Consider the following 13,982-nt stretch of genomic DNA (forward strand, 5'->3'; position numbering starts at 1 on the left):
TGGGCATCCTCTGAGGTGATCCATCTGTCCATGTCAGACAGCAGGGTTGAGATGGGATCAGTACCTGGCTGGTGGTATCTTTCTCTCTCTGGTGACTGCAGAGGGAACCAACCCAAATTTTAAGAGCTATATTTTGTCCATGTAGATCACATCATCTAAGCATCCCCATGATGTAGCAACATGACTTAAGGGCCTGACAAGTGTGTAGTTCGCATGACCACAGGAGACTGTAAGGAAGTTATACTTAAAAAAAAAGCTTAAATTGTGTTCAAGAAGACTGTTTTCCTACAGTTTTACAGTCTCAGTCAATTAGGACCATCAAATATATACATGGCAAATAGCTTATCTCAGTACATTGTGTCAGGAGCTCTTCAAATATGTTTTTTCTGATAATGTATATCTAAAAAAAAAGGAGAAGCATTGTAATGCTACATATTTTTGCACCTTTACAAGCTGTATTTGTAGTGTTGAGTGTATATAAACAAACTGAAATCTGGGCAATATGCCTAGCAAATTGTTATTAATTAAAAAAAAAAACCCAAAACAAACAGTTTCAGAAGGTGGAAGAACTCTCCCTGAATTAATCTAAAATTCAGCAAATTAATTTTGACAGGAGAAAGAGAAGAAAACATTTTGAGAGATCAGGTTTTTTTTTTTCCCAACAGAGTTAAGAATTTGCAATCTTATTCAAGTTAAGGTTATAATTTCAAATTTTATCTACTCTGTACAAGGGATAAATAACCTTAAAGGAAATGTTAAAAATGAAACTTTAAATTTCAGCCCACTCTGAAACAGTTCTCCCATTTTCATTTTCTTTAGCTTAGTGAATGAGAAAAAAACCCCACCACAATTATTTTCACATCTCTCATTAAATTATCAGAAGTTCTCATAGAAAAAAATTCTTTCCATCTAAGAGAAAAATGAAATTTTTAGGCCTCAGAAATATATAAATCACCATCATAATGTTAAAGAGCAATCATGTTGTATATAATGCCTGCTCTTTGTTTTGTGGGTTTTGCCAGTTTTGAACGCACTGTTGGGAAGACAAAATGAGAACAAAATCTTTTATCTAGACTGAATTTCATGACAAGCTAGAGAGAGAATCTGCAGTAAAAGAAACAGTTTTTTTTAAGAAAGTTTTATTTTCATTCATAACAGAATAAAGTTGTTCATTAAATGCTTGTAGATGAAAGCTTGGTTAGGGAATATGTTTATCTTTCAATGAGATGTAGTTCTGCAAAATATTTTACTTTACAGTAAATGCACAACCGCAGCAACTTTTGTTACTTTACGCGCAATATACGTGAAAATGCCACATGATTTACAGGTCTTGATTCCATTCTCACTTGTCAGCTTCACAGTGGTGTTGGTTTAGTGGCGTGATTCCTCTTGATACTGGCTGAATTCCCAGTCTAAGTGAGAGGAGAATCAAACATGCAGGGTTTTGGGTGGGTTTTTTTTTTTCAGGGCAATGAATAACAGTGAGCTTCCTTGGTTCTAGTAGCTTTACTTCATTCTGACGCATATGTTGTGGCCTCTCTGCTCATTAGCACATGCACTCAAGATCCTGCTAAGCAAAACACAATATATCTGTAGCTGAAAGTGCTTAGTGATTTTCATTGCTTCTGTTCCCACAGCTCTGTGCCCTTAACACCAGCCCTGCATGCCCTACAGAGACAGCACCATGTGGCAGTATATGTTAGGAAGGCACAAAGACTTGAAACTTCACATGTATGCAAACCATCTGCTGGCAGCTATAAGCCATGAGAACGTGTTGTGTGCATTTCGCCATGATTGGTCAGATCTGCTGAAAGATAGATACTAGAGCATGAGTGTCCCTTCTATTCCCTGTGGCTCATGGGGTGTCTGCAGGAAAAGCGATGGTTGTGGTCCTACTGTGAAGACTGCATGAGTGAGGAGAACTCCTGCATGCCTACCCAACTCACATACATCACCACAAGGACCAGCTACAGTCACAGTATAGCCCTTATGTTGCACTGATAAAGTCTGAAAATGTTGCAGCACAGATAGTGTGTAAAATGTGACAAGAACTTTGAATATGGAGTTTCTAAGGAAGCAAAAGAAGCCTCCTTTTTGCTCTCTGACTGCCTCTCCCTCCCTTGCTCCAGGTATAGAACCACGTCACACAGTAAGCAGGTATTACAGAGGTAAGCATAGTATGTTACCCTTCCCTAAGGAGTCACACCTCTGTGTGCTGTGAGCTAAAGGAGGCAAAGCTGCCTTTTGGACTTCGGTTAAACTGGCTGAAGCTGGCAGCCCGGATCTTTCCACCTTTGGTCCCACTTTTGTTTTTTTCCTTGTCACGTGCAATAAAGCTTTCAATCAGCTTCAGTTTTTCATGTTCTTCATTCAGAAAGAAGTCAACAAGCATACTTTTCTCCTTTTTGATCTGTTCACTGATGTCCTTGGGGATGTCAGGAATCATCCAGTCAACCAGAACACTGAGGAACATCACCAAGTTCTGCAAACACAGCAACAGACATGAAGCAAGTACAAAAAAATCAAAAATACTCACACTAGATCAAAACCAACCTTTTTCTACAGCTATGAGGCAAATATCAAACACATTTTGCTGATGGAATACAATATTAAGCAGCTGAGTAAGGCCTTAGTTCAAGAAACAGCTCATGTTTGTGAACAACACCACCTCTTTGGAGATGCCAAATTAAATACATGCTTTTACATTTGAGATGGGAAAGGAGTTGGATTCATCAAATGATTCATGGCCTAAGTAGCTAAAACAGCCTTATTCCTTACAGGTGTCTATAGGTGCTAGGTTCTCAACACCAAATTCATTGAGACTTGAGTTCCGAGTCCATTACTATAACGGCAACACTCTCCAAAATAATCATACCCATGTGTTTCCAATATGGCCCTAGCAGACAGCAGACAACTTTCATGGTCAGTCTACTCTCAAATCCTTCTGTCTGCTGGCAAGTAGGATTTTATTACACTCTGCACCATGCAAGCCACAACCCTGAACATCAAGTGTCAAGGTCATCACAGGTGATGTTCATAACACAGAGGCAGGGAAGCAGACTAGGCAAGAAGTTCTCCTCGTTTGTTAACTGTATAGATAAATTATACCTTGAGGTTTATACTACCATCATAATGATTTGAAAACTGCTGTGTTGTGTAATGCCTCAAAATGTGTGAGAACATTTGCTGACAAGGCTACTAGCATGAACCCTCTGTCACCATTTAAGACAATGGAGTTAATTAGCCAGGGAATGTACTCTGGCAGAACAACAGGCAAGCTATTTGAAGCCCAGCATAACCAGTTGGTTTAAAACGTTTTGCAGCCAGTGGTGGAAAATTACAGAACAGAATAAAACAGAAAACAGAAGCAGAAGATGACAATAAAAGCCAGGCAAGACTCACAGTCACACTTAGGAATATTTGGCAGGTGAGGAGAAAAGACAGAAAGATTTCAGTATGAGGGGTAGGGCCAATTTGATTACAGAGGGATCCCAGATCATGCAGGAGAGCAGAAAGCTTCTGCCATTTGGAAGGCAAGTCCTGATAGCAAATCCCTTACCAATGAAATCTCCACACTGGGGAGAATTTACTTTATTTACTTGTAGAAAGTAGTAAAAGACCTTAGAGGATTTACTATTTCTGTTTCTTGCTTTAGGTAAAATACAGCACTTAACAAGCCTATACAGCATTTATGTGTTCAAAGGTGCCCCTGAGAGTAACAATAGCTGATAAAATCTACTTAACTGAAGCATCCAAAAACCTGGGGCATTTTAGGTATCACTGTTAGTGTCAGGGCCTAGCACAGGCTGTGAGGCTTCCCTTCCTTGAAGGGAGAGGAAACTGCTGAGGAAGTATTCTGCAGTGCTCCAAAGAGAGAACCTGTGCTGCAGCCTGCTGGTACCTCAGCAGGCTGGATGCAAGCCCATGAGCCTGAGTATCTGAGAACAGAAAAGCTCTATTTGACATGGGCTTCTTTGGCATATGCATTTCAATCCATTTGTTACGATATTTCTGTGACTGAAATCGCAGCAACTCAACAAACTTACCTGAAATAGGATAACAAAAGCCAAGCGAGCTGATAAGACTGTCCAGTACTGTTTAGAAAACTCATACTGATTTGGGGACCAAGGTGGTTCTCTGTAGTCTTTGAACCTGTTGATGGAGACAGCTCAGTTATCACACAGTTCCACCAGTCTTCTTCAACACCAACTGCTTTGGTTAACATGATTTTCCAGTCACAAAACCTAAGGAATAAAATCCTCCAGATGTTCCTGCTTCATCCCGTATTATGAAACACCACTCCAGAATTAGAGCTGGACTATCTCCACTGAATTTAGCAAGATTCGTCTGGTTTTCACAGTTGTAACCAAAACCAGAACATTGTTCTAATGTTGGAAATTTCCAGATTTTCCTGGATTTACAAGTGTGTGTCCCCCTTTTTTTTTCTTTTTTAATGTTAAATTGATCTCAGTGTAGAGGGAATAAAGTGCTGAAATTAAAGCACAGATATAGTTCAAGGCATTTTCACACTAAAGGAGACAAGCCTGCATTTGTCTCACCTAAACCTTGATTAATATAGGTTATAATTCAGCCCACATAAAATCTGACTCACACTTTGGTGATTCTTGTCATTGCATTAACAACAGGGGGAGCCATGAAAAGGGCACTTCCTAAATTAGCTGTCTAGCCTTAGACAGAATAAAACAGAGCCTTAGTGGTTTGGTGTAAAGACTGGTGATTTTAGTATTATCATCAATCATTTGGAAGTAAACAACAGGCTAATAAAAGTCACAGATGCTCCTAAATTGGAAAGTTTTCCAAATAGCAGGAAACATGGAAAGCAATAAGAAATACGGACAGGAAACACAATGAGAATAATCTGGGGAAATGGAAAATAATTAAAAATAAAACAATTGAAGGATCTTTGAAAGGATAGAGTTTGAAAGAAAATGCAGTGAAAATAGCCTGGAGCTTGCAGCAGCCAGCAAGTTAGCACAAGTCTGAAATATTGCAGCAGGAAGGTATGACTTGTTGATGTGTAAACAAAAAGCACACTGGTGCTGGGGGCTATTAGCCCTTCTCTGAACAGCTCAGGTAAAACCACACCTGGAATGCCGCATTCAGGCATTCAGCCGTGGGGATTTCAGAGTTAATAAATAAATAAAGGAAAAAGAAAAAGGTAGCAGCAAACTGAAGGCAGTTCAGCAAAACAATCCAGGGGCTGAGGAGGCTGGCTCACCAGGAAGGATTAAAGAAGAGCACATTTTGGTAAGCAACAGCCACAGTTGGATATGATAACCATGCACAAATTGTGCCCTTAGGACTGAAAAGGATAATTTAGTGCTGTTCACAATGTTTCACTAGGAGTAATGGGATGAAATTAAGAGAGGGAAAATCTGTTTTGAATACCACAAAACCCGTCCTGACAGTAAGATTCATTAGACTGTGGAAAAGCCTCCGTTGGGGGATAATGGAGAAGGTTCATATATAAAATCTGTCAGTTCCAGTTTGCAGGTGCGCTTACCAAAATTACCTTCGGGTTCTATCTGCATGGTTTTGCATGTTAATTTATACATTTTCAATCACACAGCCCCTACATCCTCCTCTTTCCCCGCCAAGAAATTCAGTCTGAAATGCTGGATGTCATTCTGTGCTGCACCTTCTGGAGACAAAGGACACAATGTACAACTCATGGTGGGGAGAGAGGTGATGGAGATGAGGAGAAAACACTTTCAAATCTGGGGCTGTACTAATTCATGGAAACACTATTTTGATGCGTTAGACCCTTGATTATTTGTTTTATTCAATGGTGCATGCACAGTGGCTGAGCTCCCTGTCCTGTTTTACATGGTATTCCTGTTTGGTCCTGTGCTGTGCCAGCACTGTGATATTTCTACTCTGGTACCTTTCTGTACGGTGTGGGCTTCCGTGTGCTGCTCAGATCTGTGTACAGGGGCTGCAGCAAGGGCCAGAGTCAGCTTCCTTGAATTTAATCTTCTTGAACATCAAAGCCAACAAAAACCACTGAGTTTGTTGTGGATTTTACCTAGCACTATAAATCAGTCCCAGTCTTGAAATGGATCTCAGGTTCACCTGGAAGGGTCACCAAATGTGGTGGGGTTTCCATTTAATGTACTCTGAGCTTCACAAACTATGTAAGTGTTGCAGGACATCAGACCCCATGGAAATTTCACATGGCTCACATGGAAATCACACTGCTTTATGATGCTGAAATCTACATTCAACAGAACACTAGCAAATGATTTATGGTGAAGTGAGATGTTTTCAGACCTATAGACAAGGTGGCTGGGCCTCCTCCCCACCTCCCTTTTTAATTATTCTATGGCACATGGGACTTCAAAGTCCAATAATCCGTGCTTTTCTAATCCACATATAGTTTATTTTTGTTTTAAAAAAGACCATATTTTCTCTCACCTCTTCAATTCCTCATGCTTTAAATATTTGATTCAGCAGGTATGCCAGGAACAGCAAATGACCCCTGCTACATAGACTACAGTGTTTCAAAAATAGCAAACAACTCTACTTCCACTGAAAAATGACAATGTGAAGTAGTCAATGTGATTTAAGAACTGAGCACAAGAAAGCTCTGGGGGGAAAAAAGAAAAATGCACACTGAAAGTACAGAAATGATGGGGAATGGATGGAGAGGACCATGCAAGACTTAGAAAAAACTGAACTGAAGCCAGAGCTAGGAGAATTCTGCTAGTATATTTCCCAAGTATGTTACATGGGTAAACACTGGTGGAAAAAATCAAAATGTATATGTAGGTAGAAATGCAAATCAGACTAAATAAGCTGATCTCTCTGATTTACTTTTTCAGCTGGTCATTGACAAGAAATTGAAGAAAACATGACTGAATCAGAAGGAAGTGGTGCTTCAGCAATGCAGGAATATATAAGAATTGCTCAGGGGAAAACATTAGAATCCACAACTGATCACTGGGTGTAGATGAGAGGGAACAGCAGAGCCCACAGGGAACAACATTTTGAGAAAATAAAGAGGACAGACCCCAGGGCATTAAGAAAATTAATTAATTCAAAGACATTTTATACATTTGCTGAATATTGGAGCAGACTTGTGTTAAGGGAAAAGTCCCTTTAATGATTCGGTATTTGCTGCTTTCCTCTTTTCAGTGTGATCAGCATGCTTTCATGTACTCCAATACCATATCAGATTATAAAGATTAAAAGGGCTAAACCAATAAAAATGTCACATAACCTGGCAAGATTTGCTTTGAATTTGCCTTCAGCTACACAAATGTTTTTCTCTGAAAAACAACATTACAACTAATGCTATGCGTCAGAATGGTGTTACAGCAATGTTTGTTTGGAAGCAGTGCCAAAGAGTTCACAGTATTGTTAGAAAATGCTGCCCAAAATATTCAAAGAATGTTTTCTGGATGTTTGGTGGGAGAGTTGTTTCTGGCTTGTTATGGTTATTTTTAAGATACCTTAATCTCTCGCAATGCCCGTAAGGAGCAAAATGCGGGCTTGTTGTAACCACATTTATCTCCAGAGGTCACAGAAATCTAAGAATAAAAGAGGTCAGCTTGTTCCCAACATATTTGCCAGAAACAGAAAAACAGATTTGATTTCCAGCTTAAGGGACAGTGTTTGTTCCCTGTCTCTTGGGGCACAAGCTAGATAACCCATATTTTATCACAGTGATGGCTCTGGCCAAAATTGAGATTTTGATAAGATTCAAATGAGGCGGGTGATAATGAGAAACAGTGAATATGAATGCTGACATCTTTTCCTAATTGTTTCAGGGTAATGGAACAGAAATGCTCTAACAGATATTTCTCATTCAGACTACTTCATGGTCAAATATTTAGGATATGTCCCTTCTTTGCAATCAATTTTATTTTTTTTTCCCCTCAGTGGCATAGATTTGATATTATCAGGCAGGGCCCACTTTTATATTTAGTGTAGTTTATTCCCTTCTCTCTTTATTTTGGCTCTGTTGAATCCACGATAGTATGAGGAGGGCATTTAATATCTGCTATGATTGAACATATTTCCAAACACACTGGCAGTCATATGTCATAAATAGTGGCCACAGACTGAGACCAGGTAAAAAGCAGCAAAGTGAAAGTAGCCAAGTCACGGAGAAGTAGGAGAACTACATGGATCAATATTGTTGGAGGAAAACACTAATTTGGGGATACAAAATAAAAATTGCTAGGAACTGAAAAGAGAAAAGCTTTTCACAGACTTTATAAGTCTATCAAAAAGTACAGAGATGTTGCAAATTCTCACATCTAATATTATGCTAAAAATAACTTCTATCAACATACTGAAATGGAAAACAGCAAAGCTCAGAGGGAATAACATTTTCAGAAAGAGGACAGGCCCCTGGTTTAAGGTGTTTTACCATATCTGCCACTCATTACTGGTCTCCACTTGGACATCGAGCAGTTGACCCCAGCTCTTTGACTGTGAAGACCCAGCCAATATGCTCTCTCTTTACCTGCTTCAAAATTAGGAGTCTTACGTGAGCACCTAGCCTCTGTTGTATTCAAGGTGAAAAGGTAGGCACATTCCAAAGGCAATCCTAAGAGCAGTGGGGCAGATAAATTTCTTCGTTTCTTTAGTAAGAGCATTATTTCTTCATTGTTTCTTCATTAAGAGCAGGGGGGCAGATTTCTCTCTACATTTACTCTGCTTCTTCCAGTGAAGGAACTGAGATGAATAATTTTTGTGGGTTATAGTTGGGTGAGATAAATACCCTTCTTAAAAACAGTGGGATCCAAAATATGATTATAGTGTGCTTGCACAGCAGCAGAAGATAAACGTCTGCAAGCTACACTGAATAATGCCTATTTTAGGACTTCTTTTTTGAAAATTATTACCTTACAATATTTAATATACTATCTTAGACTGCTATTGATTTGTAGGCCTCATGAACTTCCATCCACCCTTTCTCAAGTTACTTGAGCAAAAAATCTTATTCCCTAATAAAATCAGAATGGAAGAAAACACCCTGATTTCATAGGTATGTAGCCTACATTCAGAAATGTGCAGTCATTCAGAAGCAAGGGAAGTTTTTGCCTACTTCAGGAATGTGGCTAGAATGTGATCCCTTAAATAATCAGTGAACAGAAGTGTACTGTTCTGAAGGATGACTACAGCACCTGTTAGAAGGATAAAGACAAAATAAATTTCTTTCTTTGTTTTTAATTTTTTGTTGTTTTTTTTTCTAAATTAATTTATTTATAGAAGGGTAAAATCAGCAAATATTTAGAATTATTTGGATTATTGTAGGGTTTCTTTTTAATAAAAAAAGATTTATTTTTTTTAAATATTTTCTCTCCCCAACTTTAACCTGAAGACAAAGATTTTGGTAGAACAAAAATGTGCATCCTAAGAAGCATTAGTTACAAGCCTTCTACATCAAGCTGAGAGCTGTTCGTGCTCATTTGTACAAGAGACTAATAGTTATGACTTAATGGTAACCCTACAAAAACCTTCCAGCTGCCTTACCTGTCTCTACTCTGTAAATACAAATTCTTGAGAAACCTTGAATGTCAGATATGGAGAAAAGTAGGGCTATTGGAAGTAATAATGAAGAAATTTAACTGTATTTTAAATACAGATTTATCAAGGATAACTAATTCAAGTGAATGGGAGGAAAGAAAAAAGACTTCTGAAGCTCTAACCAGAAAACACTACTTGACATTTACAGCATCTACAATACTAGCAGTATTTTCTGCCAGTATCTGAGTATTCACTAGTCAGTATTGTAAGGTAAAAACAGCTCTTTGAATTTCTGCATATTTTTATTAAAAAGTAAGGTTATTTTGAGAGCCCTGAACCATGTTAGCGATTTCTCATGCAAACTTGGAGTACTCCATAGGTATCCGCTACTGGAGCACTGGGCCGTATTTTGAAGGACATCAAGCCTTGTTTTCTTAGTCCAAAAAGATAACTCTAACATGTAAAACATGCAGATGGGAAATGCTGCAGGTTTTAAAGGTGGGCAGAACATACTGAAAACTCTGTAAAGCAAATATTGAACTTAATTAAGAAAAAGAAAGCCTGGTTCTAATCAGTGGGTGTCTGTTTTAAAAACTCATTGTTTTTAATGAAAGTTCTGTCTTTTAATAAAGAAGGGATATTTTTATTCAAGTAAGTCTGCCTAAATTTTTTTTTTTTTTTTTGCCTTTTAATGCACTGGGAAAACCCTTCTAAGAGCCTTCTAAAAGCTGTACTATTAAGACAACCTGTTTAAAGCCAAAAATATTGTCAGTTCCATCTTGGAAAAGTTTTGTCTGACAAAATACACTCTGACTATGCAAACTCTTATTAGAAGTACTTTACCTGCAGAATAAAACATCCTGTGCAAATGGGGAGTTTTCTGGCTGTGTTCCTGCCTTGAGATGACTGACATTGAAGTATGACAGCGTGTGATTGATGAAGCCATGCATGGTTCCATTTTGACTATATGCATATTGATACATAAGGCGTGGAATGAAATCAGATGTGACAGCAATTACAAAAGCCTGAGAGACAAAAAAATCGCAACCAAACAACAGTGTCATGAATCTATGTCTAATGTGCTTCAGATTAAGTTAATTCAGATTTTAATTTTCACATTCAATTAAGTTTAGAGTAGTGAAGTGCAAATTAAATAGCCAGACCTGGTACAAAACATATATAATTGCACAGTAACCTGCTCTGTCTCTCTAGGGGAAAATAGGAGTTAGGGAAGTGCAGCATTTCTTAGAGCATAACATATCCAATGCAAATAATGTAATGTACATTTCTCCAACTATTTCCATCCCTGAAGCCATTAGAAAGTTTATCACTAGTTTAAAAAACTACAACAGGACATACTTGCTAACTGTCATATTTTGATGCAGATACACAATATTATCTGAGAGAAACCAGTTGGGTGTAAGGTAGTCATCCTCCATTTCCCCCTCTGCAACATACATCTGACATGCAGGTATACAACTGGTATAAATGTGAAGTGAACCAGACACTGAAGTATCTAGCTCATATCAATAGGAATTCATTAGATTCATTTAAAACTACATTTTGCTAAACAGTTCCTCTGCACTAGTCTTACTCAGGTGGAGAAGCAGATGTGGGCATTCAGTATTTTTTTTTAAATTGGGTATACATATGTTTATATTTCTGTCAAGAAAAAGCATCTAACTGATATTTTAATGTAATCCCCAGGAAATAAAGATATTCAGAGTTTGACACAGAAAATAATCAAGGATCATAAATAAGCAAACTTTATTCAGATAAGACAGAGAGGCTGCAGCACAGATCAGTACTGGAAACCTCAGATCTATGCCTCACAGCAAAATTATGGATATGTACAGGGCTGCACACATTTCCTACCTTAAATCCTGGAAACTGCTGAAACATAAGTGAAGAATGCTCCACCCAAATCAAAAACACTGCTTCTCTGGAGGCATTATAGTTCTCTCAGTTGTAATGATAGCTTACATACTGCTACAGAGTGATGTTGTGCTGGAAGCTATTGTACTAAATAAACTCCATATCACTTCTGTACAAGTTTCCCCTTCAACAATGAAAATCATCTGCTTTTCTAAAGTGCTTTGACATCTTTGATATTTTGTGTTTGGACTCATTCTTCTTAAATGTCTTTTCCAAACTAAATTCTATGAGTTTATGATCTGTGAGTCAAAATGCACTAGAGAGCATTATAACTGAACTCCTAAGGGAGGGGAGTCTTTTTTATCTTAAGTCATATACAGAAAGTTTTACTTAAGGAAAATGTAGAACAATAAATGCAGTATATATGTATACTGGACACGTATTATGTTGATGAAATAATCCATGTTCTATGAAAGAACATATTTTTCCATTAAGATTTTGTATCCTGGTGAGTGTGTAACCCAACTCAAAGGAAAAACAAAAGCTACTTTTGCAGAAATACTCTGTGATAGAAATTATGTGTAGGGATATAACCATACTTGTATATACCAGGACAAATACTAGTGCTATCTGGTTAAGGAATTTCTGTTCCTAGAATCTAGGACATGATATATTTACTTCTTTTTTTATTCATACCAGCATTTACACTAGCAAAGTAACAGCAAATGGCATAGATATGAAAGAAGTTGATCTTTGTCAATTATCTGGACTGTTGGCTGGTTACATCCTCTTCACTGGTTATTCTCATATGAATTAGACATCCTGTTCTATGCAACACAAGGAAGGAATGAGATGAGTGAATGGTGATCTTGTTGATAGTTAAATCATATTTTACACTTCCACAGGAATGAACCAGCTAATTTAAATTTTACTGTATTTTATAGCAACTGAGACTTCCCTTTTAAATCATGCTGAGGACAATATAAGCTCCCAAGATCATCTTTAGAAACTGATGTAGCAGAATACTTACATTAATGATAACTGAAAGCTTTCCAATACAACTCAAAATGTTATACCAAATTCCTGTAAGTGAAAATAGAACTTATTAATGGATTTATTAGCATTTTTCTCTATCTTATGAAATTTTTGGTGGTATGTTTTGGGGTTTTTTTGTTGTTTTTTTTTTTTTTTATTACTTACCTATATCTTTTTCTCTTACTGTGTCTGGCCTCCTCAGTTCAGTGACAAATTTCTTTGCATCAAGCCGGACCTCTATGATGTTGTTCAGGAGAGCAAAGAGAGGTGCCAGAGGAAAGGAGGCAACAAAGAGTGTGACAAAGCCAAACTGGATAACTGGAAGAGAAACATGCAATGGGTTTTTTTTATGTCTTCTAAAGAGATCTGGCAAATGCAGCTGACAGCAAATCATTGATGAGCTTTGTGGGTTACAAAACCCAGAAAACCACTTCACAACTTGGTCCCAGTAATAAATATCACAAAACAAGACTATGAAAGAAAGGTTTGTCACTATGCTTTATGAATGTTTCTAATAGTGTTTCCAGTCTCTAACACAATCACAAAGTAAATAATAAATCTAATAAAGGACAAAGAGTTTGGAGTGTGTTATTCTGCATTTATACATAATTAACTGATTAAGACTGTGCTGTTCTTCCATGCCCTTTTGCCTGTAAGTAAAACGATGCACAACAAGCAAGAAGAGAAAATATATGCATTGTCACTGTTTCTTCCCAGCTTTCCTTGGAAAACTTGGTGGCAATCTATCAAGAGCAGTAACAGGATAAGTATCTTCGTGTATGCATAAGCCTTTGGTGTCATATAGCATTTTTATCCCTCCTTATGTGAGTTATACCCTCCAGAATTAGAAATCTTCCTCTTTAAGTCCTAGGGGCTTAAATGCTATTGTCACTTTCTTTTATTGCTGGGTTTTCAATGTAGATAAAGCAGCTTGGGAGAAAGAAACATTAGTCCACTGGTGCTAAAGTACAGGTAGTACTGCAATGAAGCACAGACCTGAGCTCCCCATGCTTCCTAGAACAGACACATAACTAACAAGCCTGTTTTCTTCCACAGGGAAAAAAAAGTGTTCCCAGTGCTAGACTGAGTTCTCTACAGAGTTCAGTTCAGCACCCCCTGTATAATGACATAAACAAAAAGACCACTTTATTTTCTGAGTGAATTAAACCTGTTTTCTAGGGCACGGGATGACCTGTCTCCATGCAAACAAATTATCTTCTAAACAGCTAAGGAACTGATGCCACTCTGCAAAAGCACAATGCTGATACAACTGCTTTTCTGAGGAGTTTCGGTGCTCTAGAGATGCTTGGAATAATGTAGCAGAAAACCAAGTTCCTCTAACCAAGCTTCCTTAGTGTGTGGGGGGCCATGGTATCCTTAAATCTCCCTTCTTTGAGTGGCACTTCAGGATCTCCCTCATCTGGGTAAATCTCCTTTGGGTATAATTAGAGTCTGAAAAGGCTGTGTCTTCCATGGAAAGCAGGAGGAATCAGCAGTGAATGTTACTCATGAGACTGAACCGTTTCCTTGTAAAAATGCTGCCTTATTTAAAGTAATATTTCAGGGAAGTGGGA

The 13,982-nt window shown here is 37.9% G+C and overlaps 1 protein-coding gene across 1 annotated transcript in view; it reads right to left on the reverse strand.

The window, feature by feature from the left end:
- Nucleotides 1-1,300: 1,300 nt before the first annotated feature.
- ANO2 (anoctamin 2) overlaps nucleotides 1,301-13,982 on the reverse strand; it is a 167,135-nt gene continuing 154,453 nt past the window's right edge. The window contains exons 22-26 of the mRNA XM_034063329.1: nucleotides 12,574-12,726; nucleotides 12,404-12,456; nucleotides 10,342-10,523; nucleotides 4,047-4,152; nucleotides 1,301-2,482 (exon numbers count right to left, since the gene is read on the reverse strand). Of these exons, the coding sequence (XP_033919220.1) occupies nucleotides 2,201-2,482; nucleotides 4,047-4,152; nucleotides 10,342-10,523; nucleotides 12,404-12,456; nucleotides 12,574-12,726 (776 nt within the window). The 3' untranslated portion in view covers nucleotides 1,301-2,200. The remainder of the gene's footprint in view (nucleotides 2,483-4,046; nucleotides 4,153-10,341; nucleotides 10,524-12,403; nucleotides 12,457-12,573; nucleotides 12,727-13,982) is intronic.

The sequence above is a fragment of the Melopsittacus undulatus genome, chromosome 5 (assembly GCF_012275295.1).
Source record: "Melopsittacus undulatus isolate bMelUnd1 chromosome 5, bMelUnd1.mat.Z, whole genome shotgun sequence".
In the NCBI taxonomy this organism is placed as follows: Eukaryota; Metazoa; Chordata; class Aves; order Psittaciformes; family Psittaculidae; genus Melopsittacus; species Melopsittacus undulatus.